General features: G+C 42.9%; 2 protein-coding genes across 2 annotated transcripts in view; both read right to left on the minus strand.

Moving 5' to 3' along the window:
• Positions 1 to 23589, minus strand: part of LOC141194360 (uncharacterized) — a 135057-nt gene extending 111468 nt beyond the window's left edge. Inside the window, exon 1 of the mRNA XM_073662271.1 lies at positions 23543 to 23589. The gene's annotated coding sequence lies outside the window, so the exon portion shown is untranslated. The remainder of the gene's footprint in view (positions 1 to 23542) is intronic.
• Positions 1588 to 18719, minus strand: LOC141194326 (gastrula zinc finger protein XlCGF66.1-like). The gene is made up of 5 exons (XM_073662229.1): positions 18574 to 18719; positions 18265 to 18444; positions 18063 to 18183; positions 1859 to 1881; positions 1588 to 1761 (listed from the first exon to the last, which is right to left on the minus strand). The coding sequence occupies exons 1-5, from the start codon at positions 18628 to 18630 to the stop codon at positions 1588 to 1590; spliced, it is 555 nt and encodes a 184-aa protein (XP_073518330.1). The 5' UTR covers positions 18631 to 18719.
• Positions 23590 to 25683: the final 2094 nt, after the last annotated feature.

The following is a 25683-nucleotide window of genomic DNA, read 5'->3' on the forward strand; positions in this document are numbered from 1 at the left end:
ATCGATAGAAGAGAAATGGGACGATATGACTTGGGGTGTGTAATGTATAATGTTTAGATCTGTCTCTTTAAGAAAAGGAAGTCTTGTGACCGGAGAGTTAGAGACTGGAAGTGAGTTTTAGTTTCGGTTTCTAGTCTGCTGAGAAACATGTAATGCATTGTGCTGGAGGAAGAAGGAGAAGAATAAAATACAGATAAAATCTACTCTCTTGAATTTCTTGTACTGTGAGGACATTACAACTTATATAGCGCCATTAATTCCACAGCGCTTTACAGACATTATTGTCGCTGTCCCCATTGGGGCTCACAATCTACATTCCATATCAGTATGTCTTTGGAGTGTGGGAGGAAACCGGAGAACCCGGAGAAAACCGACGCAAACACGAGGGGAACATACAAACTCCTTGTAGATGTTGTCCTTGGTGGGATTTGAGCCCAGAGCCGCAGCGCTGCAGTGCTAACCACTGAGCCACCATGCTGCCCCCCATGTTATGCTTGATTTACTTTTATCAGTCACCATTTTTATCATATACATATATATTGTATATATTTCTTAAATATTTTAATACTGTATATATATCTTAAATATTTTTAATAATTATATTTTTGTGTATGGTATAATTTCTTAATATTTGCACAGTTTACCTCAATTTGTTATTTCGGGTGGGAATTGAACTCACTCCCGCTTCATTTTTTGTTTTGCCATTCATTTTGCTCGAAGATCTCTTCTTTATTCCTCTTTCATGGCTTCTCTGGAGGATTGTACTAACATTTTCCCACGTTACGTCACGATTTCACCCAGCCTCTCACTCTAACAGCTGGGTTATTCCCGAATGCTGAGTTCATCTAAGTTCAGCGGAGGGACTTTCCCAGCAGCATAGATTTTTTCCCACGCTATTCTCTTAGCGATTTCTTTGGCCAGTATCTTTAGTTTAGTATCTTATTTCTCTTATACATTAACATTAAAAATGTGTTTTATATGTCCATATAATGTCTAATAATTAATATTCTAACATTCCAATGTGACAAACACTTTTATTCACTACAATCCACTTCTTAATAAATTTATGGTTTTATACACCCCAATCGCCCCTTTTTAATCCTCTGGTTCATTCACTCTTCTCCATTACATCGCTCACGCCAATGTCAATACTTTTGTTCTGTGACTTCTTGCCCAACCTACATAACTATATTTTTACATCACACTATATTTATATTTAGATTAAATTTATCACCAGAAATGTGTATTTTATTATTGTTTACAAGATAAATGAAATTGAGAAAATAAAAATATGTAATTTTGAAAGCTTTTATCATCATTTCTTCTTAAATTATTTACATTATTAAACTTTGACATATCATGTGTTCTTTTTTGGCGCCACATTTTTTCAAATTCACCAGTGTATATACTGTATATGGCTGTGTTCTGTCATTTGTCATATGTTTTTTGCCCTGAGGAGGAAGTATATTACTTTGACACGGATAGACAATAAAATAAAGCATGTTTTTCTAGTGTGGACCTGGATTAACTGTCATCTTCCAGCAGCGCGGATTTTCCACTTTTCGTTCCTTTCCACATACTACTGTTTCAGGAAACCAACTGCACGTCAGCAGGTACCACAGTTATAACTACAGTCGGTAGCGGAGAGCTTTGGGAAGCACTCATAGTACTAGAAAACTGACCCTGCAGCTGGGACTGTGAAGATCCTAGCTTGTAGTATTTCCTGGCCAGATCCTGGATCATCTGGGTCAGATTCGCTGCCTGATCACAGAGTGTAGGAATTGGATCCATTATTGGATATAATGTGATGCTAGTCACCACTCATGGACAGGCTGTGAGGCAGATTAGTCAAACATACCGGGGTCAGATACCAAGAGAGCACTTAGAAAACAAAAGAGAAAAGACAGGCGAAGTCAAGTCATGATCTGAGGTCATAATACCAGGAAGATAGCAGATCAGAGCAAAGGGGCTAGGCAAATGGATGGTCAGAACGAGGTTTAAAGTCATACAGCAAAGGACCAACAAACAGAGCACAGAATTACAAGGCAAACAACCGAGCAGATGCTATGTCTAGCAGAGGTCTGAGACTCAGCTAAGTTACTGGGTAATCACCTGGAACAGGGAACATCTGAAAGAAGCTCAACACCTCTCAAGACTCGGATTGGATGGCTGAGCTGTCCATCAAAACACCGACAACTCAGCACACCCCTGCACCACATGGCATGACTGAGCTGTCAGTCACAGCATCCGAGACACACTAAGCAGAGAAATTGTGACACTCTGATGTTTATTAGGCTGATATTTATTTAGAGTTGATTTCCGTATAAATTATTTCTCACATTAAGAACATGAAAAAGACTTCTGCCTGTGTGACTGCTCTGGTGACTAAGAAAAGATGATTTCTTCACAAAACATTTTCAACATTCTGAACGTGAAAAAGGCTTCTCCCCTGTGTGGGTTCTCTGGTGTCTAACAAAATATGATTTCTGGTTAAAACATATCCTACATTCTGAACAAAAAAAAGGCTTCTCCCCTGTGTGAGTTCTTTGGTGTTTAATGAGATTACATTTATGATTAAAATATTTCCCACATTCTGAACAGGAAAAAAGACTTCTCCCCTGTGTGAATTTTCTGGTGCGTGACAAGATTTGATTTCTGTGAAAAATATTTCCCACATTCTGAACAGAAAAAAGGCTTTTCCCCTGTGTGAGTTCTCTGGTGTGTAACAAGATCTGCTTTGTGATGAAAACTTTTCCCACATTCTGAACAGGAAAAAGGCTTCTCCCCTGTGTGACTTCTCCGGTGATTAACAAGATTTGATTTCCATAGAAAACATTTCCCACATTCTGAACAGGAAAAAGGCTTCTCTCCTGTGTGTATTCTCTGATGTCTGATAAGACTTGATTTCTCTGCAAAACATTTCCCACATTCTGAACATGAAAATGGCTTCTCCCCTGTGTGAGTTCTCTGGTGATTAACAAGACCTGATTTCTGGTTAAAACATTTCCCACATTTGAAACAAAAAAATCTATTCCCTGCTGGGTGAATTTTTTGATGTTTATGAATATACTTTTCAACGGAAACACTATTTCCATTTTCTGAATGTGAAAATGGCTTCTTTGCATTAGGAGCAGTTCGTTTTTTAATGCTTATTTTGTGACTTTGATTTTCCATAGTGGTCGGTAATGAATCAGAAGACAGGACCTGTTTGATAGGATCAGATGACAGATCTTTGCTGTGAAGGGATGATGGTAAATCTGGAGTAATGGCATTCACTTCAATTACATCTGGGATCTCAAGACCATTTGATTTCAAAACTGGAGATGTCAGCTGTCCCTCTGATCTCCTGGTACAGTCATCTGACAAGAAAAAAAAAACCTAATTATTATTTTTGAATAAAATATCCTTGAATTTTATATTTTTGAACATTTCTACTTAAACTGTCTGTAAAAATGGAAATTTATGTAAAAAAATTTAATTATTCACCAAGACAATGACAGTTCACAGTCTAATAGAAAACCTCATAGCATGAAGCAGTTGACCGTGGTGTTCAACTGATTCTGCCTCCCAAATATGGAATAAAAGCCACCAAACAGTGTTATATAGGTGAAAATAATAACAAGAAAAGCTTCTACTCATCTCACGAAAAAACAAGTCCCCACTCAGGTCCATCATCTGTCAGTGGAAAAACAAAGGTTTCCACATTATTAGTGGCTCAGATACTCTACAAATACACCCTAGGGCGTGGAGAGCAATGAATATTCATCTTCCTTAATAGCGCGAACACTGTAGCCACAGCACAGCTCCTGCTGTGCTCGGCGGTCAGTGTGCCTACTATTAAAGACCATGAATACTCACTACTACCCACTCTCCTGGATTGTAGTGAATAATCATGGTTTTTAATAGTGGGCACACAGACCTCCGAGCACAGCAGGAGCCGCACTGCAGCTACAGTGTGTGCGCTGTTATGGAGAGTGAATGGTCACTGCTCTCAACACACACAGTCCCAGCATGGGGAGCAGTGACTATTCCGGCACAGCATCTCAGTGTGAGGGTACATGACAGGGACGCCATGCGCCCCCTGCCATGAGAGGCGCACACAGTGAGTGTCGGCAGCAGAGCGGGACGCCATGTTTTACCAGTATGGGGACCAGAGGTGGCCATGCATTACCAGGGCAGGGATCAGGGGGGGCATGCATTACCAGGATGGGGATCAGGGAGGGCATGCATTACCAGAATGGAGATGAGGGGGGCCAGGCATTACCAGCATGGGGATCAGGGGGTGCCATGCATATCAGGATGGGGATCAGGGAGGGGGTGCCAAGCATACCAGGATGGGGATCGGGGGGTGCCAAGCATACCAGGATGGGGATCAGGGGGTGCCATGCATACCAGGATTGGGGATCAGGGGATGCCAAGCATACCAGGATGGGGATCAGGAGGTGCCTTGCATACCAGGATGGGGATCAAGGAGTGCCATTCATACCAGGATGGGGATCAGGAGGTGCCTTGCATACCAGGATGGGGATCAAGGAGTGCCATTCATACCAGGATGGGGATGAGGGGTGCCATGCATATGGGGATGGGGGCCACATATAACAGGAAGGAGGGGGGCATATATACCAGGATGGGGATATTAAAAGAATTGGGGGACATTACCCCTTTAACAGTGTCAGCAGCAGACCCCCTTCCCCTAAAATAATGCATCATGACCACAATTTTTGCTTAATTTTTTTTTCTATTTTGCTACTCTAAAACCTAGGTGCGTCCTATGGTCTGGTGCGTCTTTTAGTCTGAAAAATACGATAAGTGTAGCAGCCAATAATCTATATAAAATATAAATAAATAAATTGGTCCCCTTGGGAGGTTGTGGGGCCTTGACCATATGGTATTTATCCTTACTTATATGTTATATTTATTTTTGCATATAATGTATCTAGTATAGAACTTTTATTTATATATCCACTGGGATTTAATTAAGAATTTATTTATATTTTATATAGATTATTGGTTGCTACATTTATTTATTATATCTATGCACTTTATCATATATTTAGGATTAACCATTCATTGTCATCTACATGCTATACCCCATATATATAGTTTTCTCCTTGTAATCTCTTCCTTTTTTGGTTTTATCATTTATATTAATAAAAATTAAAAAATGTTATATTTTAAATACATTTTTCTGTTTAGTCATTATTTATTTGAGTAGGTTTAGTGCATGAAATAAGTATTTGATCATCTACTAACCAGCAAGAATTCTGTCTCTCATAGACCTGTTGGTTTTTCTTTAAGAAGCCCTCCTACTCTGCACTCCTACCTTTTCTAATTGCACTTGTTTGAACTCATTACCTCTATACAAGACACCTATCCACACATAATCAATATCACTCCAACCTCTCCACCATGGCCAAGACCAAACAGATGTCTAAGGACACCAAGGACAAAATTTTAGACCTACACAAGGTAGGGATAGGCTCCGCGACAATAGGCAAGCAGCTTGTTGAGAAGACAACTGTTAGTGCAATTAATAGGAAATGGAAGAAACACAAGATGACCGTCAATCTTCTTGTCTGAGGCTCTGTGACGACACAGCTTATCTTAATCAGCCATACGTCTAGATTTGTTAAGCCAAGAGAAATGCACTATTGTGTTTGTGTTGACTTTAAAACTTGTGTGTGTTTCTTTGGTAGGTCAAGAAGAACAGACCAGTATTTGTATAACGCTGAATGTTGTCTTCTCTTGGTTCTGAAACAATGACGTTTGTTATTATACTAATTGCATATTATACTAAAGCCAGCTAGATGTTGATTTAAAGAACCACCCCCCCCTGCTATGTCGGCTGTGTGGGTGATTGAATGCTGAAACAATGAGACCTGATCCCTGTGGAATAATACCCTCCCTAACTCTTGCCCTGTGGATGTGTACTTGAAAGAACAAATGTGAACTATTTAAAGAACCCATGCCTCTGTAGCAGGCAGAATTGAAAGAGACTTTACAAGTAGAATCAAAGATCAGACTCTCTTCAGACCATCAGCTTGGTAGCATCAGTTTATTCAAAGAGACACAGATTTGTATTCTACAAGATTCCAGCCTAAGGGTATATGGCCCTGACTGGAAAGATACGTATCTGCTCCATTGACCATCAGAGAGCCCATGGAAACATTTGGAGAGACCAGGTTGGGACGATGAAGTCACCTGGCCCCTTGGATATGTTGTTTGGGGTTGCCAGGTGGGACCCTCCGGTAGCCTGGAACCCATGGAGACATTCTATCTGAGAAGCCAGATTGAGACCAGCTGGTCATCTGGCCCCATGGAAACTCTCGGAGAGGCCAGGGTGGGACCCTTGGGTCTCCTGGCCTTGTACCTCGATGGACTGTCAGCTTCCTAAGCTTGTCGATACCTTCTCTCTGTGGGGGCCCGCCAAAAGCGGGGAGCCTCTGGTTGAGGTAATTAGCCTTGGAAGTCCAAAAGTTGCAGCTGTTCTATCCCAGGCGGGCCAGCAGAAGGGTGAGACTGTGTAATGTTGTACCATCTTAGGTATTTGCTGGGACTGTTCTATGGGTTTATTGTCCATTTGGTGGTTCAATAAAGTATTGCCACACTGTTTTACCCTCACCCTGTGTTGTCTGAGTAGATTTATGCCCACGAAAGACCCTGTTTCTTCACAGGCTCCATGCAGGCTTCATCTCGCCTCGTGCGGTAAGGATGATTCTGAGAGACGTCATAATCAGCCCAGAACTACACAGGAGGATCTGGTCAATGACCTGAAGAGAGCTGGGACCAGAGTCTCAAACATTACCGTTAGTAACACCTCGCCGTCATAGATTAAAATCCTGAAGCACTCCCAAGGTCCCACTGCTCACGCCAGCACATGTCCAGGCCAGTTTGAAGTTCGCCAATGACCATTTGGATGATCCAGAGGAGGCATGGGAGAAGGTCATGTGGTCAGATGAAACCAAAATAGAACTTTTTGGTATCAACTCCACTCTCAATGTTTGGAGGAAGAAGAATGAGTACAACCCCCAGAACACCGTCCCAACTGTGAAGCATGGTAGGGGAAACATCATACTTTGGGAATGCTTTTCTGCAAAGGGTCATGTATTGCGAGATTTTGGCCAATAACCTTCCCTCAGTAAGAGCATTGAAGATGGGTCATGGCTGGGTCTTCGAGCATGACAAAGACCCGAAACACACAGTCAGGGCAACTAAGGAGTGGCTCCGTAAGAAACATTTCAGGTCCTGGAGGGCCTAGCCAGTCTCCAAACCTGAACCCAATAGAAAATCTTTGGAGGGAGCTGAAACTCAATGTTGCCCAGCGACAGCCCCGAACCTGAAACATCTGGAGAAGATCTGTATGGAGGAGTTGACCAAAATCCCGGCTGCAGTGTGTGCAAACCTGGTCAAGAACTACAGGAAACATCTGACCTCTGTAATTGTAACAAAGGTTTCTGGACCAAATATTAAGATCTGTTTGTTTATTGTTTCAAATATTTATTTCATGCAATAAAATGAAAATTAATTATGTAAAAACCATACAATGTGATTTTCTGGATTTTTTTTTTATTCTGTCTCGCACAGGTGAAGTGTACCTACGATAAAAATTATTGATCTCTCCATTCTTTGTAGGTGGGAAAACTTGCAAAATCGGCAGCGTATCAAATACTTATTTTCCTAACTGTTATGTGTTGCGCAATAAAATGGCAAATGTGCAATTTTCACTTTGCAACATCGTCTGTGGGCTAATTTCCAGTAAGTGGATGTGGAGTCAAAATCGTCACTAGTCCTATAGATTAATTCACTGAGGGTTATAATTTCCAAAATGGAGTCACTTTATGGGGATTTCTACTGCTCTGGTTTTCTGACATTTTGTCATATTAAGGTTTCTGGTGGGTCCCATCTCCTCTGGGATCTGCTCCTGCGATGTCTGCTTCTCTCGCCAGAAGCCGCCTTATTCATCCTGCAGGTGGCGCTGGTGATGGAGGAGACGTCAGAACCAGAAGCTCTGGGCGGCGCAGGCTCTGTCCAGCCACTAAGATTAGGGTTGCTGGGACCAGTAGTACCACCCAGTCTGGCAGTATGGGTGTGTGTGCTGTCCAGCTGGAGTAATCTGCTCCCTGCTTCAGCCATTTGGAAAGCACCGCACCCTACTAAAGCTGGAAGCATATTGCCGGAAGCTGCCAGATCCAGCCTTGTTCTCCTCTGGTTCAGTCCTCTGTGCTCAGCTCCCGGCTTGTGTATTTGTTTCCTCTTGTTACCTCGGCCGTTTACTGACTACTCTTGTGTCTTCTGATTTTGTATTTTCTCTGCCCTCCTGGTTCTGACCCGGCTAACGGACTATTCTTCTTCCCATCTCACACTACAGAACAACAGGTAATACTGTGGCCCTACAGATACACTAGAACTTAGTGATGTTTTTTTTTTTACATAGGGGTCTCTGTCTAAGTCCAAATCTATTTAGAGGAGTTAACCCCTTTACCCCCCAAGGCTGTTTGCACCTTCATGACCAGGCCAAATTTTACAGTTTTACAGTGTCACTTTATGAGGTAATAACTCTGGAACGCTTCAACGGATCCCACTGATTATGAGCTTTTTCGTGACATATAGAACTTTATGTTAGTGGTAACATTTCTTTGATATTACTTGTGTTTATTTGTAAAAATAATCAAAATTTGGCAAAAACTTAATTTTATGAACTTAAATCAGTTATATCACACAAATTAGTTAATAAATAACATTTCTCACATGTCTACTTTATATCAGCACAATTTTTTAAACAATTTTCTTGTTTGTTAGGAAATTAAAAGGGTTAAAATTTGACCAGCGATTTCTCATTTTTCCAACAAAATTTACAAAACCATTTTTTTAGGGACCACATCACATTTGAAGTGACTTCAGGGGCCTATATGACAGATGACATATACTCAAAAGTGACACCATTCTAAAAACTCCACCCCTCAATGTGCTGAAAACCACATTCAAGTAGTTTATTAACCCTTCAGATGCTTCACAGGAATTTTTGTACTGTGGAAGGAAAAATGAACATTTAACTTTGTCACAAAAATTTTACTTTAGACTCAAATTTTTTTTATTTTCGCAAGGGTAACAGGAAAAAATGGACCCAAAATTTGTTGTGCAATTTCTCCTGAGCACGCCGATATACCATATGTAGAGGAAAACTACTGTTTGGGCGTGCAGCAGGACTTGAAAGGAACACCATTTGACTTTTTGAATGCAAAATTTTCTGGAATAATTAGCGGGCGCCATGTCGCGTTTGGAGAGCTTTTAATGTGTCTAAACAGTGCAACCACAAGTGACACCATTTTGGAAACCTCTCAGGGAACTTATTTAGATGTGCGGTGAGCACCTTGAATCCCCAGATGCTTCACAGAAGTTTATAACATTGAATCGTGTAAATAAAAATCACATTTTTCCAAAAACAATGTTATTTTAGCCCCAATTTTTTTATTTTCACAAGGATTGCAGGAGAGAATGGACACCAAAATTTGTTGTGCAATTTCTCCTGAGTGCGCAGATACCCCTTATGTGGTCGAAAACTACTTTTGAGGCACAGTGCCAATCTCAGAAAAGAAGAGGTGCCATATTGGAGTTCACATTTTGCTGGACTGGTTTGAGGGTACCATGTCACATTGGCAGAGCCCCTGAGGTGTCAGAAGAGCAGAACCCCCCATATGAGACCTCATTTTACAAACTACACCTCTCAAGGAATTCATCTAGGGGTGCAGTGATCACAACAGGTGGGTCACCGAATTTTATACTATTGGGCAATTAAAAAAATAATTCCATTTTTACCACTAAAATTTTGTTTTAGACCCAGATTTTACATTTTTACAATGGGAAATGGGTAAAAATTGCATCAAAATTTGTCCCACAATTTCTGCTGACTGTATACCCCACATATGTGGTTGCACAGTACTGCTGGCATGACTCTGTTGTCGGGTATCCCGGGGGCAGGAGCTCCTTCCTGTCCCTAACATTAGGGGCACCGTAGCTGGTCCTGCTCCCCGGATTACTTCTGAAGGTAAAGACACCGGGCGCCACGTACCTTGTCTGAGTTCCTCAATCCGCCCACAGTCTGTTCCCTTCCACCACCCAGGGAAGAGGGGAGTAGTAATGTATGGCTGAACCCCAACCAGACTAACAAGGTAATACAAATAGGGCTAAAGGAAAATACCAATCATACAAATAAATGCACACAAACAACAGAGGTTAACACTGGGAAGTGGAGGATGGGGGACAAACCTAAATAGAGAAGAAGAGGATAACACACAAACTAAACCACGCAACAGTCTTAGCTTAATCCTCCAAACGCCTTCTCAAACAACAACAGTCCAGCACACTCCTAGAACCATGCAGCATAAGCTAGCTCTGGTAGGATAGCCTGCCAAAGCCCAGTATATATAGGAGCGGGGAGTGGCTAACAGCGAACAGGTGAGAGCCTAAATGATGGTAAGCTTCTAGGAGCTTACAACTGAGCAGATTAACCCCCGGCAGAAACCTGCACTGTTTAATATGAAGGTGAAAGGCTTTTAATGAGTGGGAGGAATTAGAAGCTGCAGTCTTCGGGCTCCTCTCCGTCACAGTAAATCCATGTCAACTGCTTAGCCATACGGTGAGACTCGGGAGGGACAGAGCGCTATTGGTTTTAGCAGAAACCCAGTATAGTAATACAGTAGGCATCCTGGAGCACAGAATTTTCTGTATTAGTTTACGGACTCCATATACAGAACCCCTAAGTGCTACAAGAGCACAATCACCGCTCAAGTTACCCCATTTTGGAAATTATACCCTTTGGGAATTTATCTACAGGTGTTGTGACGATTTTGACTCCTTGGGTTTTCCAGAAACAAGCAGCAGTGGATGTTGCTGAGTGAAAATTGCAAACTTCCGTTGTAGTGACCAGTACGCTGTAGTGACCAGTAGATTATTCCCGGCTTATGCTTCTGGAGACATGCACCCATACAGTAAGAGGGCTCTCAGCACTACAGAAATGCCAAACATGTGGACACTAACTGCGGTTTAGGCTTACTGGTGCTCAGAAGGGAGGGGGCATTTAGTTTTAGGAGCACAGAATTTGCTGAATTTATTTTGGGGTGCAAGGGCCATTTCGATTTTCCAGAGGCTTTGTGCCATCAGTAACATGGAAGCCCCCTATATTTCCGCTAACAGATGACGAACCCGAGTGGGAACTTGCTTTTTTTGTGGATTGAGTTGAAGCTGGGAACATTTTGGGAACATTTTACATAACATTTTGGATCACATTTATCCTGCACTCTATGCTGAGCACTTACATAAGGGTTTCCTTTTAAATCTCAGAGTGACGTAATTCAGATGAAACCCCGAGGCAGCAGAGTTACTCTCGACTCTGTCTGGCCTCTGTTCAGTGATGTCCTTTTTTCCCAGAGGTGCACAGAACTGTGGCCGATGACACTTTTATGCAAACCTAAAAAGACGGACACCGCCAGATCAAAGGCCAGACAGCATCCATGGTGCCTCCACCTGCCTCATTATAGGGAATATTGAGAGCGCAGGATAAATGTGAGCTGAGCCTTACTGCGATATTTGGGAGTTAGAATCAACAAATCAACAGCAGTTGGTTATTCTCTGCCAACTTCCTAGGAAATGCTGCAGCCGAATGCTGTCCAGTACAGGTCCAAAAACCTGTAGGCCGGAAAATGGGATAGCACAAAGTTTGTTTTTGGACTGCATATCGCCTGTCCAAGACCTCAGCCAGAGTGCCCTACGGGCCGAATTCAACAGCGCATCATTACTTGCCGCGAACCGGACAGATTCTGCTGACGCATCTGCCATGAAATTTACTGCCATCCTGACCATGTATAAAGCCTCGGCTATATCCTCCCTGGAAGCACTCTTTCTCAGTTTGGCTTCCAGGTCCTCCAACCATAAGCCTGCTGATCTGGCCATGGACGTGGCCGCAATATTGGTCTTGATGATTGTAGCTGAAGCCTCCCAGGCACTTCCTCTTTAATCATAGCCTTTACTTCGGCTCTAAATGTGGCCTGCTCCTCCGCCATAACTTTTGCTATACAGTCCTTGCACAGCTGTTTGTTATATGTGTCCAGAAGCCTGGTAGTACAAGTTGGGCATCGCCTAGCCTTCTTCTTAGGAACTGATCCCTTTGGGGTCCCTTTATTCTATGGACAGTATCAGACACAGGCAGTTTGTCAGGATAAATCACCATAGCTCAGCTACAAAAAAAGGGGGCCCATAGATGCTCACTTACATGACCCAGGGAGATGGCCGTGGAATCCGTGTGCTGCGCGGGGCTACCCTCCATAGCTCACTATAGGTGCAGTGCCTAACCGACAGACACACATGGACAGATTTTACCTGTCTGCCGTCTTCGCCGCCATCTTCCCCAGGCTTCTCCTTCCTGCTGACCTCCTAACCGGAAGTGCGTTCCAGGGTGGAACTCATGCCGCAGCCGCGTCACTGGAATTGCGCTGGCCGGCAGAGGCAGCACGCCCAGAGCCCTCCGAAGAGGGAAGCAGCGCCTTCCAGGAGCTCCGCTCCACTGGGCTGGCTGAGGGACCAGGACGGGTTTCAGCCGGCAGCCTGTCTTGACAGCGGGAGGAGACAGGTATGGCAACCCCTCCGTCCCCTGGGCTGCTCCTATGCTTTCAGCGCTGCTGCGCCCTCTCATGTGCCTGTCCGACTAGGGACAGGAAAAACACAGGCGATGGAGGGTGGGGAGGGGCCTTTAACCTCTCGTGTGTTCCTGCCCCTAGTCGGACATGAAGGACTACCTCCTGGTGTGCTGTCAGGAGGGACGTCCTGGAAAAAAACATTACACTCACCTTCCGATGGCCCCCGGTCTCCTTCTCCGATGCGTCCGGTCTCCTCGGTGTCTCGCAGTGGTGTAAAAGGACCTTCCATGACGTCATTTAGCCATGTGACAGGTCACTCGACCGCCGACGTCAGCACTGACACCCACCCACAGCGCTGATACACACCCACAGCGCTGACACACACCCACAGCGCTGACACACTGAGCTTCCTAGTTTTGATTCCTACGATACCACAGTGTCTATCGACTCATGTAAAACATGATATTAGACCTTCCTAGCTAGCACTAAGCCGAAGTTCAAGCCTTACGTGTTTCATCATTTTTTTTATAACTGCCATGATCATCAGGGGCTAGCAGTCTGTTTAATATCTAAATAGAATTCGTTACTATGATAGTTTCTTGATAAACATATCGGCATGGTTGCTGGCCATGTTCGGCGGCCAAGCAAGCATGTCTTTATAGGTAGGAACATCCCACCTCCTTCCTCCCTATTCTCAACTTGACCAATCCTTGGACGGAAGTGTGAAAAACTTATTGCATCATTCCCTAGAAGACTCATGGCTGTACTAGCTCAAAGGGGGCTTCTACTCAATACTGAGTAAAGGGTCTGAATACTTATGACCATGTGATATTTCAGTTTTTCTTTTTTAATAAATATTCAAAAATTTCTACATTTCTGTTTTTTTTCAGTCAAGATGGGGTGCAGAGTGTACTTTACTGAGAAAAAAATGAACTTTTTAGAATTTACCAAATGGCTGCAATGAAACAAAGAGTGAAAAATGTAAAGGGGACTGAATACTTTCCATACACACTGTACTTTCTATCTGTGCAGCATTATTCATAATCTTACATCTACCAGAAATATATGCTTTGATCCAGGGTGGGCACCTTATTACATGTAATATTTCATAAATTTATGTATATTTATGTATGTGCCTTTTATAAGGTGGTTTACATCTAATGCTTTTTCTGCCTTTTTAATTATGTTTTAACTTTTTGGTGCTTGTGTGTGGTATTTAATAAAATTTATAATTCTTCTTAAAATTATTATTTATTGTTATTGACTTACTTATTCAGAATGTCTGGTGCCCATTTTTACACCCTTTTATTGTTCTTCTCTATATATTTCCTTGGATGCTGGGGCACAGCGTTCCTTTATAAATGTGTGGTGCCAGGTCTTCTTGTCTCTATACCCAGCTCTCTTCAGGGAATTGACCAGGTCCTCCCATGTAGTTCTGGGCTGATTCCTGACCTTTCTCAGAATCATCGCTGCCCCACCAGGCGAGATCTTGTATGGAGCCCCAGCCAGAGGAAGATTGACAGTCATCTTGTGTTTCGTCCATTTTCTAATATTGTGCCAACAGTTGTTGCCTTCTCTATTGTCCTGTAGCCCATCTGAGCCCTGTACAGGTCTACAATTTTCTCCCTGGTGTCCTTATACAGCTCTTTGGTCTTGGCCATGGGGGAGAGATTTGAGTGTGATTGATTGAGTGTGTGGACAGGTGTCTTTTATACAGGTAACAAGTTCAAACAGCAGCAGTTAATACAGGTAGTGAGTGCAGAGTAGGAGGGCTTCTTAAAGAAAAACTAACAGGTCCGTGAGAGCCAGAATTCTTGCTGGTTGGTAGGTGATCAAATACTTATTTCATGCAATAAAATGCAATTTAATTATTTAAAAATCATACAATGTGATTTTCTGGATTTTTTTTTACATTCTGTCTCTCACAGGTGAAGTGTACCTACGATAAACTTGAAAAATCAGCAGTGTATCAAATACTTATTTTCCCCATTCTTTTGCCTCTTGAGAAAGCCCATAATATAGGGGCAAAACGCGCGTCGAGGTTCTCTTCTGGTCACTTGGCACCTTAAGTTCATCCTGTTCCCGGTCTGCCTGTCACTTTTTCTCTACTGGCCCCCCCTACTAGCGATTGGTAAGGGATACTTGAATTTTTCTTGATATCTTATATATACCTGCACACTTGTGCGGCTACCCCTCATCTATGGTATATCTTACATGCTATTTGCTTGCCTTTCCCCTTCCCCCTTTTTTGTTTGGGGGGGCCTTTGATATACACATTTTCTATATATGTTACCATGTACTGTATTTTGTAATCTGCTATTTACTCTGTGTTGCCACTGCTGTGGCCTTTTTACTATTTTGTATCCAATAAAGCTATATTGATTTTATGCCTATATATACTCTGTTTCTCCTGTTATATCTGCATTCAATATTGAGTAGGCTTGTGGCTATTAGAAGCTATGTATTTCCTAGTTGTCTTTTCGCCACGACTTTAAAAAATGAAGGCCGTCTTGCATATACTTATTTTCCCCACTGTAGCAGCAGCTAGGGACGTCCATCACGATAGCTTCATCCTCATCGCTAATGCTATAATATGAGAAGTTCAGCTAACAGGCTCTTGTGATTGGCATTATGTAGGAGACAGTGTATTGTACTATATGACTGTTGACAAGATTAGGGATAAAGCAAGAGAATCTCTCAATATCCTATAACTGCTGCTATAAGCACAAGATAAGAGAAACTGCCAATGTGTCGGCTTCATGAATTTTAAAGCTTACCACAGTGAATTTATTCACAGTTCTTCTGAATAAATTGTTCTGTTAGATACAAACGGTAGGAAGATCTGTTATCCTGATTAAATAAATATAATTGATATACAGTACAGACCAAAAGTTTGGACACACCTTCTCATTTAAAGATTTTTCTGTATTTTCATGACTATGAAAATTGTACATTCACACTGAAGGCATCAAAACTATGAATTAACACATGTGGAATTATATACTTAACAAAAAAGTGTGAAACAACTGAAAATATGTCTTATATTCTAGGTTCTTCTAAGTAGCCACCTTTTGCTTTGATGACTGCTTTGCACACTCTTGGCATTCTCTTGATGAGCTTCAAGAGGTAGTCACCGGAAATGGTCTTCCAACAATCTTGAAGGAGTTCCCAGAAATGCTTAGCACTTGTTGGCCCTTTTGCCTTCACTCTGCGGTCCAGCTCACCCCAAACCATCTCGATTGGGTTCAGATCTGGTGACTGTGGAGGCCAAGTCATCTGGCGTAGCACTCCATCACTCTCCTTCTTGGTCAAATAGCCCTTACACAGCCTGGAGGTGTGTTTGGGGTCATTGTCCTGTAGAAAAATAAATGCAAACCGGATGGAATAGCATGCCGCTGCAAGTTGCTGTTGTAGCCATGCTGGTTCAGTATGCCTTCAATTTTGAATAACTCCCCAACAGTGTCACCAGCAAAGCACCCCCACACCATCACACCTCCTCCTCCATGCTTCACGGTGGGAACCAGGCATGTAGAGTCAATCCGTTCACCTTTTCTGCGTCGAACAAAGACACGGTGGTTGGAACCAAAGATCTCAAATTTGGACTCATCAGACCAAAGCACAGATTTCCACTGGTCTAATGTCCATTCCTTGTGTTCTTTAGCCCAAACAAGTCTCTTCTTCTTGTTGCCTGTCCTTAGCAGTGGTTTCCTAGCAGCTATTTTACCATGAAGGCCAGCTGCACAAAGTCTCCTCTTAACAGTTGTTGTAGAGATGTGTCTGCTGCTAGAACTCTGTGTGGCATTGACCTGGTCTCTAATCTGAGCTGCTGTTAACCTGCGATTTCTGAGGCTGGTGACTCGGATAAACTTATCCTCAGAAGCAGAGGTGACTCTTAGTCTTCCTTTTCTGGGGCGGTCCTCATGTGAGACAGTTTCTTTGTAGCACTTGATGGTTTTTGCAACTGCACTTGGGGACACTTTCAAAGTTTGCCCAATTTTTTGGACTGACTGACCTTCATTTCTTAAAGTAATGATGGCCACTCGTTTTTCTTTACTTAGCTGCTTTTTTCTTGCCATAATACAAATTCTAACAATCTATTCAGTAGGACTATCAGCTGTGTATCCACCTGACTTCTGCACAGCACAACTGATGGTCCCAACCCCATTTATAAGGCAAGAAATCCCACTTATTAAACCTGACCGGGCACACCTGTGAAGTGAAAACCATTTCCGGTGACTACCTCTTGAAGGTCATCAAGAGAATGCCAAGAGTGTGCAAAGCAGTCATCAAAGCAAAAGGTGGCTACTTTGAAGAACCTAGAATATAAGACATATTTTCAGTTGTTTCACACTTTTTTGGTAAGTATATAATTCCACATGTGTTAATTCATAGTTTTGATGCCTTCAGTGTGAATGTACAATTTTAAAAGTCATGAAAATGCAGAAAAATCTTTAAATGAGAAGGTGTGTCCAAACTTTTGGTCTGTACTGTATATTGCAATAATTTTGAGTGACAAACTCTTTACTACTAATATCCTAGCTGACTTTCAGTTCAGGGACCACTGAGTCAATCATTTTTACATTTTGCTACTATATTTCTAGTTTTAATCGTGAAAAAATAAAAGTTAATTTTTACCCTTTACTCCAATTGGATTAGTCTGTGAATTTTGGAAATATAAGTTTTGGAGATATATAATAATTTGTCAGAGCAATGAGTGGATTTACAGATCTGGGCAGTTAACAGTCAGCATCTACTAATCCCAGGGGGTAGGTGGATCCTCCAGGTTGTAAATTCTATAGAAAAGGACTTTCACAATTTCACAAAGTCATTTGAACAGTTTTAGGTGGAGGACAATGTTGTACTTTAACGGCAAAATGGTGATCACATGACCAATAAAGCAGCCACAGCCGGTGTCTGAGAAGAATCTGTGATTTCTCTGCATTTAGTGGTTAGTACTCACCTGGGTAGTCATATGTAGGAATCTCCTCTTTACACCACTCGTCATCCCTCACATATGTCTCTGTAGTATTAATATGGGTCAGATCTTCACCCTGAAACAAATATTGTAAAAGTCACAGACAGATGGAGAAGTCCCATCTATGATCAGCTCTAATCCTGCCATCTCCACCATTCTCATTACACAAGTATAAAACATATAATACTGGTGGATAAAACAAGACTGAACACAAGACCTTCACAGCCGTCTACACATCATAGGGGAGATCTCATGACACCTTCTCTCCATCTACCTGATGATCCTGAGGAACATTGGGATCTTCTTATTTACAGTCCAGTGGAAGAAGAGGACGGGGACATCTCTCTGGTGTTGTCCTCTTACTGGATAGATCTGGAGGAAACACATACAGGGACTGAATTCATTCTTTACATACAGATAATTATAGGCTGTGTGTATTTAGTCCTGTCTATTACCTGGAGATGTGAGGGGCTGGGGAACCTCCATCATGACGTTCTTGTACAGATCTTTGTGTCCTAAATACTCCCACTCCTCCATGGAGAAATAGACGGCGATATCGTGACACCTTATAGGAACCTGACACATACAATGATACTGTCATCCCTCGATCCCTTCATAGCGTTACTGTATAATGCCCAGCATTCCCAGCAGTGTCACCTCTCCAGTCAGCAGCTCAATCATCTTGTAGGTGAGTTCTAGGATCTTCTGGTCATTGATGTCATCATGTATCAGGGGGTGAGATGGAGGTCCGGTTTTTGGGCTCAGGGGTCTTCCCCATCCCTCAGACACAGGGTCCTGACAGCGCTCTCTAGAGGTCTTCTTCACTACTGTGTAATCCTGGTTATGGAGAGACACATTAATAAATCTCACTACAGACATTTCCAGAGTCCTCACCTCTCCAGTTCTGTCCATCTGTTATTCCCATAGATAAGAATGATGTAATGTGATGTCATCAGAATCTCTCACCTCTCCAGTAACCCGGAAGAGGATCTCTAGGGTGAGGTATAATATCCTCTCCGCCATCTAGTCTCTATCCATATCCATCCTTGATGGGTAAATCAGAAAAATTTGCTTATATAGAAGATATTCACTGAGAGGATCTGATATTGTAGAGACCTGAATGAGAAGATGATGAGCAGATGTAACGTCATAAAAATCCTGTTTAATAATACAATTACTGGAGATAATAAGGGAAACATATGAGGAGATTTATTATTTTACAGTATTTAGTTTTCTTATATACATATACTAATAAAACATATATAATTTAAGCCACAAACAACAAGCAGTTTCTTCCTTGGAGTCCGTAGCTGAATACGTTTCTCATAGACTCATCTTCCATAAAGCTAATTCTCGCCTCATTTACAGACACCGGAATCGGCATTAGTAATACTGCAGGAGATATTACACGTGACATGAGAAATAACTACTTCATGATGAGGACATCTTCATCTTCTACTTTGGTTCTAGAAACATATTTGGCCAAAGTCCGTCACTGACTACATCACCACCGGCCGTCTATATGAATGTTTCCCGTCTTTGAACTGTAATGTTCTATCACGTTAGATCTCAGGTCTGATTCAGACATAGAAATTTGAGACATTTATAAAAGTTTGTTTGTAAGAACACAAAGACAAGAGATATTTAATGCCAAATACTCCATGTACAGTGTATTTTTCTCTCTGGATATGATGGGATTTTTTTTTAGCATTTTCGCATAGGTTTCCATATGATACATGAAAAACACCCCAAAAAAATAAAATTGGGGATGGAGGTACCGTCGAAATATTATACAGTGTGTGGGTGGATGGCGATACTAGGGGAACAGTATACTGTGTGTGGGGGCCAAGAAAGGGGCACTGTACTATGGGAGCAATACATGATTCCTTCACAAAAACACCCTAAATGTAACATTTTTAAAACAACCCCACAATTTGTGAATCTTCAGGGTAAATCACTTTCTAACCATTTGATTAGAGCTGATACTATTACGCTAAAGTGTCTAAACAGACTTTCTTTCAGATCCATAAAGGGGCACTTTTCCGTATTTGTCATGTCAGAACTGTGCGAGGATTATTACAGGTGACAGTTTTCCCACCAATTAGAAGGGACACCTGTGGAAATTGGTGTTTTTTTACCAGCTACAGTTCTGATGTGATTTACTCTGTAAAGTGCCTTGTGGTAAAGTGGACAAAAGTCATGATCAATTACAATCAGACTGAAGGAACATCGCTCCTCTATTCAGCTCTATGAACCTAGGATGAAATCCACTGCGGCCACTGCAAGAAAAAGAATGAAGAAGAGCAGAAGTTTGGGGAGACCACCGTGGCCAGACATTTCTTGGATGGTGATAAAAGTTCTGATCTCCGATGGTCGGTGTTAGAAGAGACGACCCCCGCGGATTCACAATCACAACGCAGTAAACTTCTACAGAGACGTGTTCTGAATTTACTCCCTGGAATCACTTTCTCCCAAAGGGTTAAATGACGTCTGTAACTTCATTGTCTTTCTATGAAGCTTCTTCTCTGAACTTTATTGCTCTGTTTTCTGAAGTATTTATATTACTCTCCAGAATCAGGAATGTATTAAGTCCTATATAAACTTCTGAGAAATAATTCTCTCTAATTCTGTGTTTCCAGGATTATTCTTGTGGGAATTGGCTGCGATATCCCCTGAGCAATATATTTCTAGTATTAACCCCTTTACGACCTTGCCTGTAATATTACGTAGCTGCGCCCTGGGCTTTATTAACCAGCTATGTACTATTACGCGTGCGGCGATGGGGCCCGCACACAAGCGGTGCGGGGCGATCGCCGCCTGGTGTCAGCTCATGGTCACAGCTGACACCCGGTGCTATGTGCAAGGAGCGGTCCCGCACCGCTCCCGGCACATTAGCTCCCACAATGCTGCAATCGAAGTTGATCGCAGCATTGCGGAAGTAAGAATCGGTACTCACCTCCTCTCCCGGCGTCCCGTGGCATCTGAGTCTGGTCTCGGATGTTGTCATGACGGCTCGATGTCGTCATGACAACATCCGGGTCAACAGGAGGCAGGAAGTTACTTTGGTCATGCGCAGTGCATGACCAAAGTAACCTCCCTGTGTGCAGCGCTGACAGGCTGCATAGCATAGGGAGCTGCTGCTGTTCTCTATGCTATACAGCCGATCAGGCTGCAAAAAGTGAAAGTCCCATAATGGGACAATGTAAAAGCAAAAAAAGTGTAAGAAAGTTTAAAATAAAAAATTAAAAGAAAAAAAATTGTAAAAATATAAAAAAAAAATGAAAAAAATAATACCCAAAAAATAAAAATATAATATACCCATCAATAAGTATTATTATGAAAAAAACAAAACAATAAAAAGTACACTTATTTAGTATCGCCGCGTCTAGAATGACCTGACCTATAAAACTGTCCCACTAGTTAACCCCTTTAGTGAACACTGTAAAAAAAATTAAAAAAACTAAGCAAAAAATGATGCTTTATCATCATACCGCCAAACAAAAAATGGAATAAAACGCGATAAAAAAAACTAATGTAAATAAAAATGGTACCGCTGAAAACGTCATCTTGTCCCGCAAAAAAACAAGGCGCCATACAGCTCCATCAGCCGAAAAATAAAAAAAGTTATAGCTCTCAGAATAAAGCGATACAAAAAAATTATTTTTTTTATAAAATAGTTTTTATTGTGTAAAAGCGCCAAAACATAAAAAAAACTATATAAATGTGATACCGCTGTAAACGTACTGACCCGAATAATAAAGCTGCCTTATGAATTTCACCATACGCGGAACGGCATAAAAAAACAAACCAAAAAACAATTCCTGAATTGTTGGTTTTTGTTTATTCTGCCTCCCAAAAATCAGAATAGAAAGCGATCAAAAAATGTCACGTGCCTGAAAATGGTACCAATAAAAACATCAACTTGTTCCGCAAAAAACAAGATGTCACATGACTCTGTCGGCCAAAATATGTAAAAATTATAGCTCTCAAAGTATGGCGATGCAAAAAATAGTCTTTGCAAAAAAATGCATCTTTAGTGTGTGACACCTGTCAATCATAAAAACCCGATATAAATCTGGTATCGCTGTAATCGCACCGACCCGAAGAATAAAGTCGTCTAATCACTTATACCGCACAAGGAACGGTGTAAAAAATAAACTCTAGGGTTAGGGTTGTGCTAGGGTTAGGGTTCCGCTAGGGTTGGGATTTTTTCAAAAGTAAAAAAAAAAGAAAAAAAAAAATTATGACGATATGGCGACTAGTGTTGAGTGCCAGGTGCTTCGGTATGCACTGAGTATCGCAGGTGCTTGACTAACATGCTCGAGTTTCCGCCTCATATGCTTCGTGGCCAAAAAAAACTCGCGGGGATTGCCTGCCATGCATGAGCGAACCCCGCGTGTTTTTTTTTGGGTGTCTAATAACCGTGAAACATGCGGGGCGGGGACTCGAGCATGTTACTGCATACCTGGTGCAAACTCAAGTAGCGAGCACTTGCGCTCAAGACTGATGACAACTTATTCAATATGATGACTTAATGTTATCAAATTCTGTGTCGTACCTCTGGGTTCAAAATGTTCACTACACCCCTTGATAAAATCCTTGAGGGGTTTAGTTTCCAAAATGGGGTCACTTGTGGGGGGTTTCCACTATTTAGGCACATCAGGGGCTCTCCAAACGCGACATGGCGTCCGCACTCAATTCCAGCCAATTTTGCGTTCAAAAAGTCACACAATGCTCCTTCCCTTCTGAACTCTGCTGTGCGCCCAAACACTGTATTTTCCCCACATATGGGGTATTGGCGTACTCAGGAGAAATTGCACAAAAGTTTTTGGGGTCCATTTTCTCCTCTTGCCCTTGTAAAAATATAAAAATTAGAGCTAAAACATAATTTTTGTGGAAAAAGTTTGATTTTTTTATTTTCACAGCTCCGTGTTATAAACTTCTGTGAAGCACCTGGGGGTTCAGGGTGCTCACCACACATCTAGATAAGTTCCCTGGGGGGTCTAGTTTCCAAAATGGTGTCACTTGTGGGGGGTTTCCACTGTTTAGGCACATCAGGGGCTCCCCAAACGCGACATGGCATCTGCTAATTATTCAAGTAAATTTTACATTCAAAAAGTCAAATGGCGCTCCTTCCGTCCAAACCCTGCCGTGCGCCCAAACAGTGGTTTTTCCCCACATATGGGGTATCTGCGTGCTCAGGAGAAATTGCATAACAAATTTTGTCCATTTTTTCCTGTTACTCTTGCGAAAATAAAAAAATTGGGGTGTAAAGTAACATTTTTGTGAAACAAGTTAAATGTTCATTTTTTTTCTTCCCCATTCCAAAAATTCCTGTGAAGCATCTGAAGGGTTAATAAAGTTCTTGAATGTGGTTTTGAGCACCTTGAGGGGTGCAGTTTTTAGAATGGTGTCACTTTTGGATATTTTCTGTCACAAAGACCCCTCAAAGTGACTCCAAATGTGATGTGGTCACTAAAAAAATGGTTTTGTAAATTTTGTTGGAAAAATGAGAAATCGCTGGTGAAATTTTAACCCTTATAGCTCCCTAATAAAAAAAAAATTTTGGTTCCAAAATTGTGCTGATGTAAAGTAGACATGTGGGAAATGTTATTTATTAACTATTTTGTGTGACATATCTCTCTGATTTAGGGGCATAAAAATTAAAATTTTGAAAATTGCAAAATTTTCACCAAATTTCCGTTTTTTTCACAAATAAACACAAGTGATATCGAAGAAATTTTTCCACAGTCATGAAGTACAATATGTCACGAAAAACAGTCTCAAAATCAGGGGGATCCGTTGAAGCGTTCCAGAGTAATTACCTCATAAAGTGACAGTGGTCAGAATTGTAAAAATTGGCCTGGTCATTAACGTGCAAACCACCCTCGGGGTGAAGGGTTTAATGCGCCAATAATGGGGGATCTCCACATACCTCCACCTGCAGAGCCGCCACCACATATATGGCTGCTCTGTGCGCACAGGCGCTGTGATGAGGTCACAGGAGGGAGGAGTCAGGGGTCACATGATCAGGGGCCTCAGTGGATGCAGGACTCTACTGTTCTGGTTGTAATGGTGCTGGATGACCTGAAGTTTATGTGTGGGGTCAGGAGGGGTTTACAGTGTGGATGTAGCAGAGCCGCGTGTGTACGAGGCGTACGGAGCAGAGCCGCGTGTGTACGAGGTGTACGGAGCGGAGCCGCGTGTGTACGAGGTGTACGGAGCGGAGCCGCGCGTGTACGAGGTGTACGGAGCAGAGCAGCGTGTGTACAAGGTGTACGGAGCAGAGCCGGGTGTGAACGAGGTGTACGGAGCGGAGCCGCGCGTGTACGAGGTGTACGGAGCAGAGCCATGTGTGTACGAGGTGTACGGAGCAGAGCCGCGTGTGTACGAGGTGTACGGAGCAGAGCCGCGTGTGTACGAGGTGTACGGAGCCGTGTGTGTACAAGGTGTACGGAGCGGAGCCGTGTGTGTACGGAGCGGAGCCGTGTGTGTACGAGGTGTACGGAGCGGAGCCGTGTGTGTACGGAGCGGAGCCGTGTGTGTACGAGGTGTACGGAGCGGAGCCGTGTGTGTACGAGGTGTACGGAGCGGAGCCATGTGTGTACGAGGTGTACGGAGCGGAGCCACATGTGTACTAAGTGTAGGGAGCAGAGCCGTGTGTGTACAATGTGTAGGGAGCAGAGCCGTGTGTGTACGAGGTGTACATAGCGGAGCCGTGTACGAAGTGTACAGAGCGGAGCCGTGTGTATACGAGGGTTATGGAGCGGAGCCGGGTGTGTGCGAGGTTTTTGGAGCGGAGCCATGTGTGTACAAGGCGTGCGGAGTGTAGCCATGTGTATAAGACGTGTACGGAGCAGAGCTTTGTGTATAAGACATGCACGGAGCGGACCCATGTGTGTACGCGGTTTACGGAGCAGAGCTGTGTGTGTATGAGGTGTGCGGAGCGGAGCGGAGCCGTGTGTGTATGAGGTGTGCGGAGCTGAGCCGTGTGTGTACGAAGTGTACAGAGCGGAGCCATGTGTATACGAGGTTTATGGAGCGGAGCCGGGTGTGTGCGAGGTTTTTTGAGCGGAGCCATGTGTGTACGAGGCGTGCGGAGCGTAGCCATGTGTATAAGACGTGTACGGAGCAGAGCTTTGTGTATAAGACATGCACGGAGCGGACCCATGTGTGTACGCGGTTTACAGAGCAGAGCCGTGTATGTACGAGGTGTACAGAGCGGTGCCGCGTGTGTACGAGGTGTACGGAGAGGAGCCGCGTGTGTACGAGGTGTACGGAGAGGAGCCGCGTGTGTACGAGGTGTACGGAGCAGAGCCGTGTGTGTATGAGGTGTACGGAGAGGATCCGTGTGTGTATGAAGTGTACGGAGCGGAGCCGCGTGTGTACAAGGTGTACGGAGCGAAGCCGCGTGTGTACGGAGAGGAGCCGCATGTGTACGAGCTGTACGGAGAGGAGCCGTGTGTGTACGAGGTGTATGGAGCGGAGCCGCATGTGTACGAGGTGTACGGAGCGGAGCCGCATGTGTACGAGGTGTATGGAGCGGAGCCGTGTGTGTACGAGGTGTACGGAGAGGAGCCGTGTGTGTACGAGGTGTATGGAGCGGAGCCGTGTGTGTGCGGAGTGGAGCCGTGACTATAATCAGCTTTTGGGGGCTAAATGGTTTTCTAACCTTGAGGGGCTTACTACAGTTTGATTTGCACCAAGAACGGTGATGAATGGAAAATAGAGTTTTTAACGTCTGAGGGTTTACTCGATAATCTCGTTCTGCTATTTGGATTCTCCAATGCACCAACAGGATTTCACAGCTTTCTGAATAATATTTCTCTGATTACATTGGGAGATTTCTTGTGATTTTCCTTGATTATATATAATTTTTTCTCGTGATTTGGATTCTCATCAGGAACATGTCCGTGTTTCTTCTCCAGAACCTACATCCTCCAGTCTACCTAAAGGCACTGCGGTTTTCTGTGGTATCCTTGGAGTTGGAAACTGAGATCCGTAAAGTCCAGTCATTGGCCCCTTCCGCCACTTCTGGGTCCAAATTATTTGTAGCTTTGTACCTAAGATTGCGTC

The sequence above is a fragment of the Phyllobates terribilis genome, unplaced genomic scaffold (genome assembly GCF_046119375.1).
Source record: "Phyllobates terribilis strain yellow unplaced genomic scaffold, ASM4611937v1 Scaffold_69__1_contigs__length_7402412, whole genome shotgun sequence".
NCBI lineage: Eukaryota > Metazoa > Chordata > Amphibia > Anura > Dendrobatidae > Phyllobates > Phyllobates terribilis.

Excerpts from the sequence above, each read along its gene's own strand:
- LOC141194326 (XM_073662229.1), bottom strand. The coding sequence starts at position 18,630 with ATGGCGGAGAGGATATTATACCTCACCCTAGAGATCCTCTTCCGGGTT. Across the intron at positions 1,882-18,062 it reads CCAGCCCCTCACATCTCCAG|TGCTCTCTTGGTATCTGACC; the intron begins GTAATAGACAGG and ends TTGTTTTCTAAG. Across the intron at positions 1,762-1,858 it reads TCTCTTGGTATCTGACCCCG|GCAGCGAATCTGACCCAGAT; the intron begins GTATGTTTGACT and ends CTCTGTGATCAG.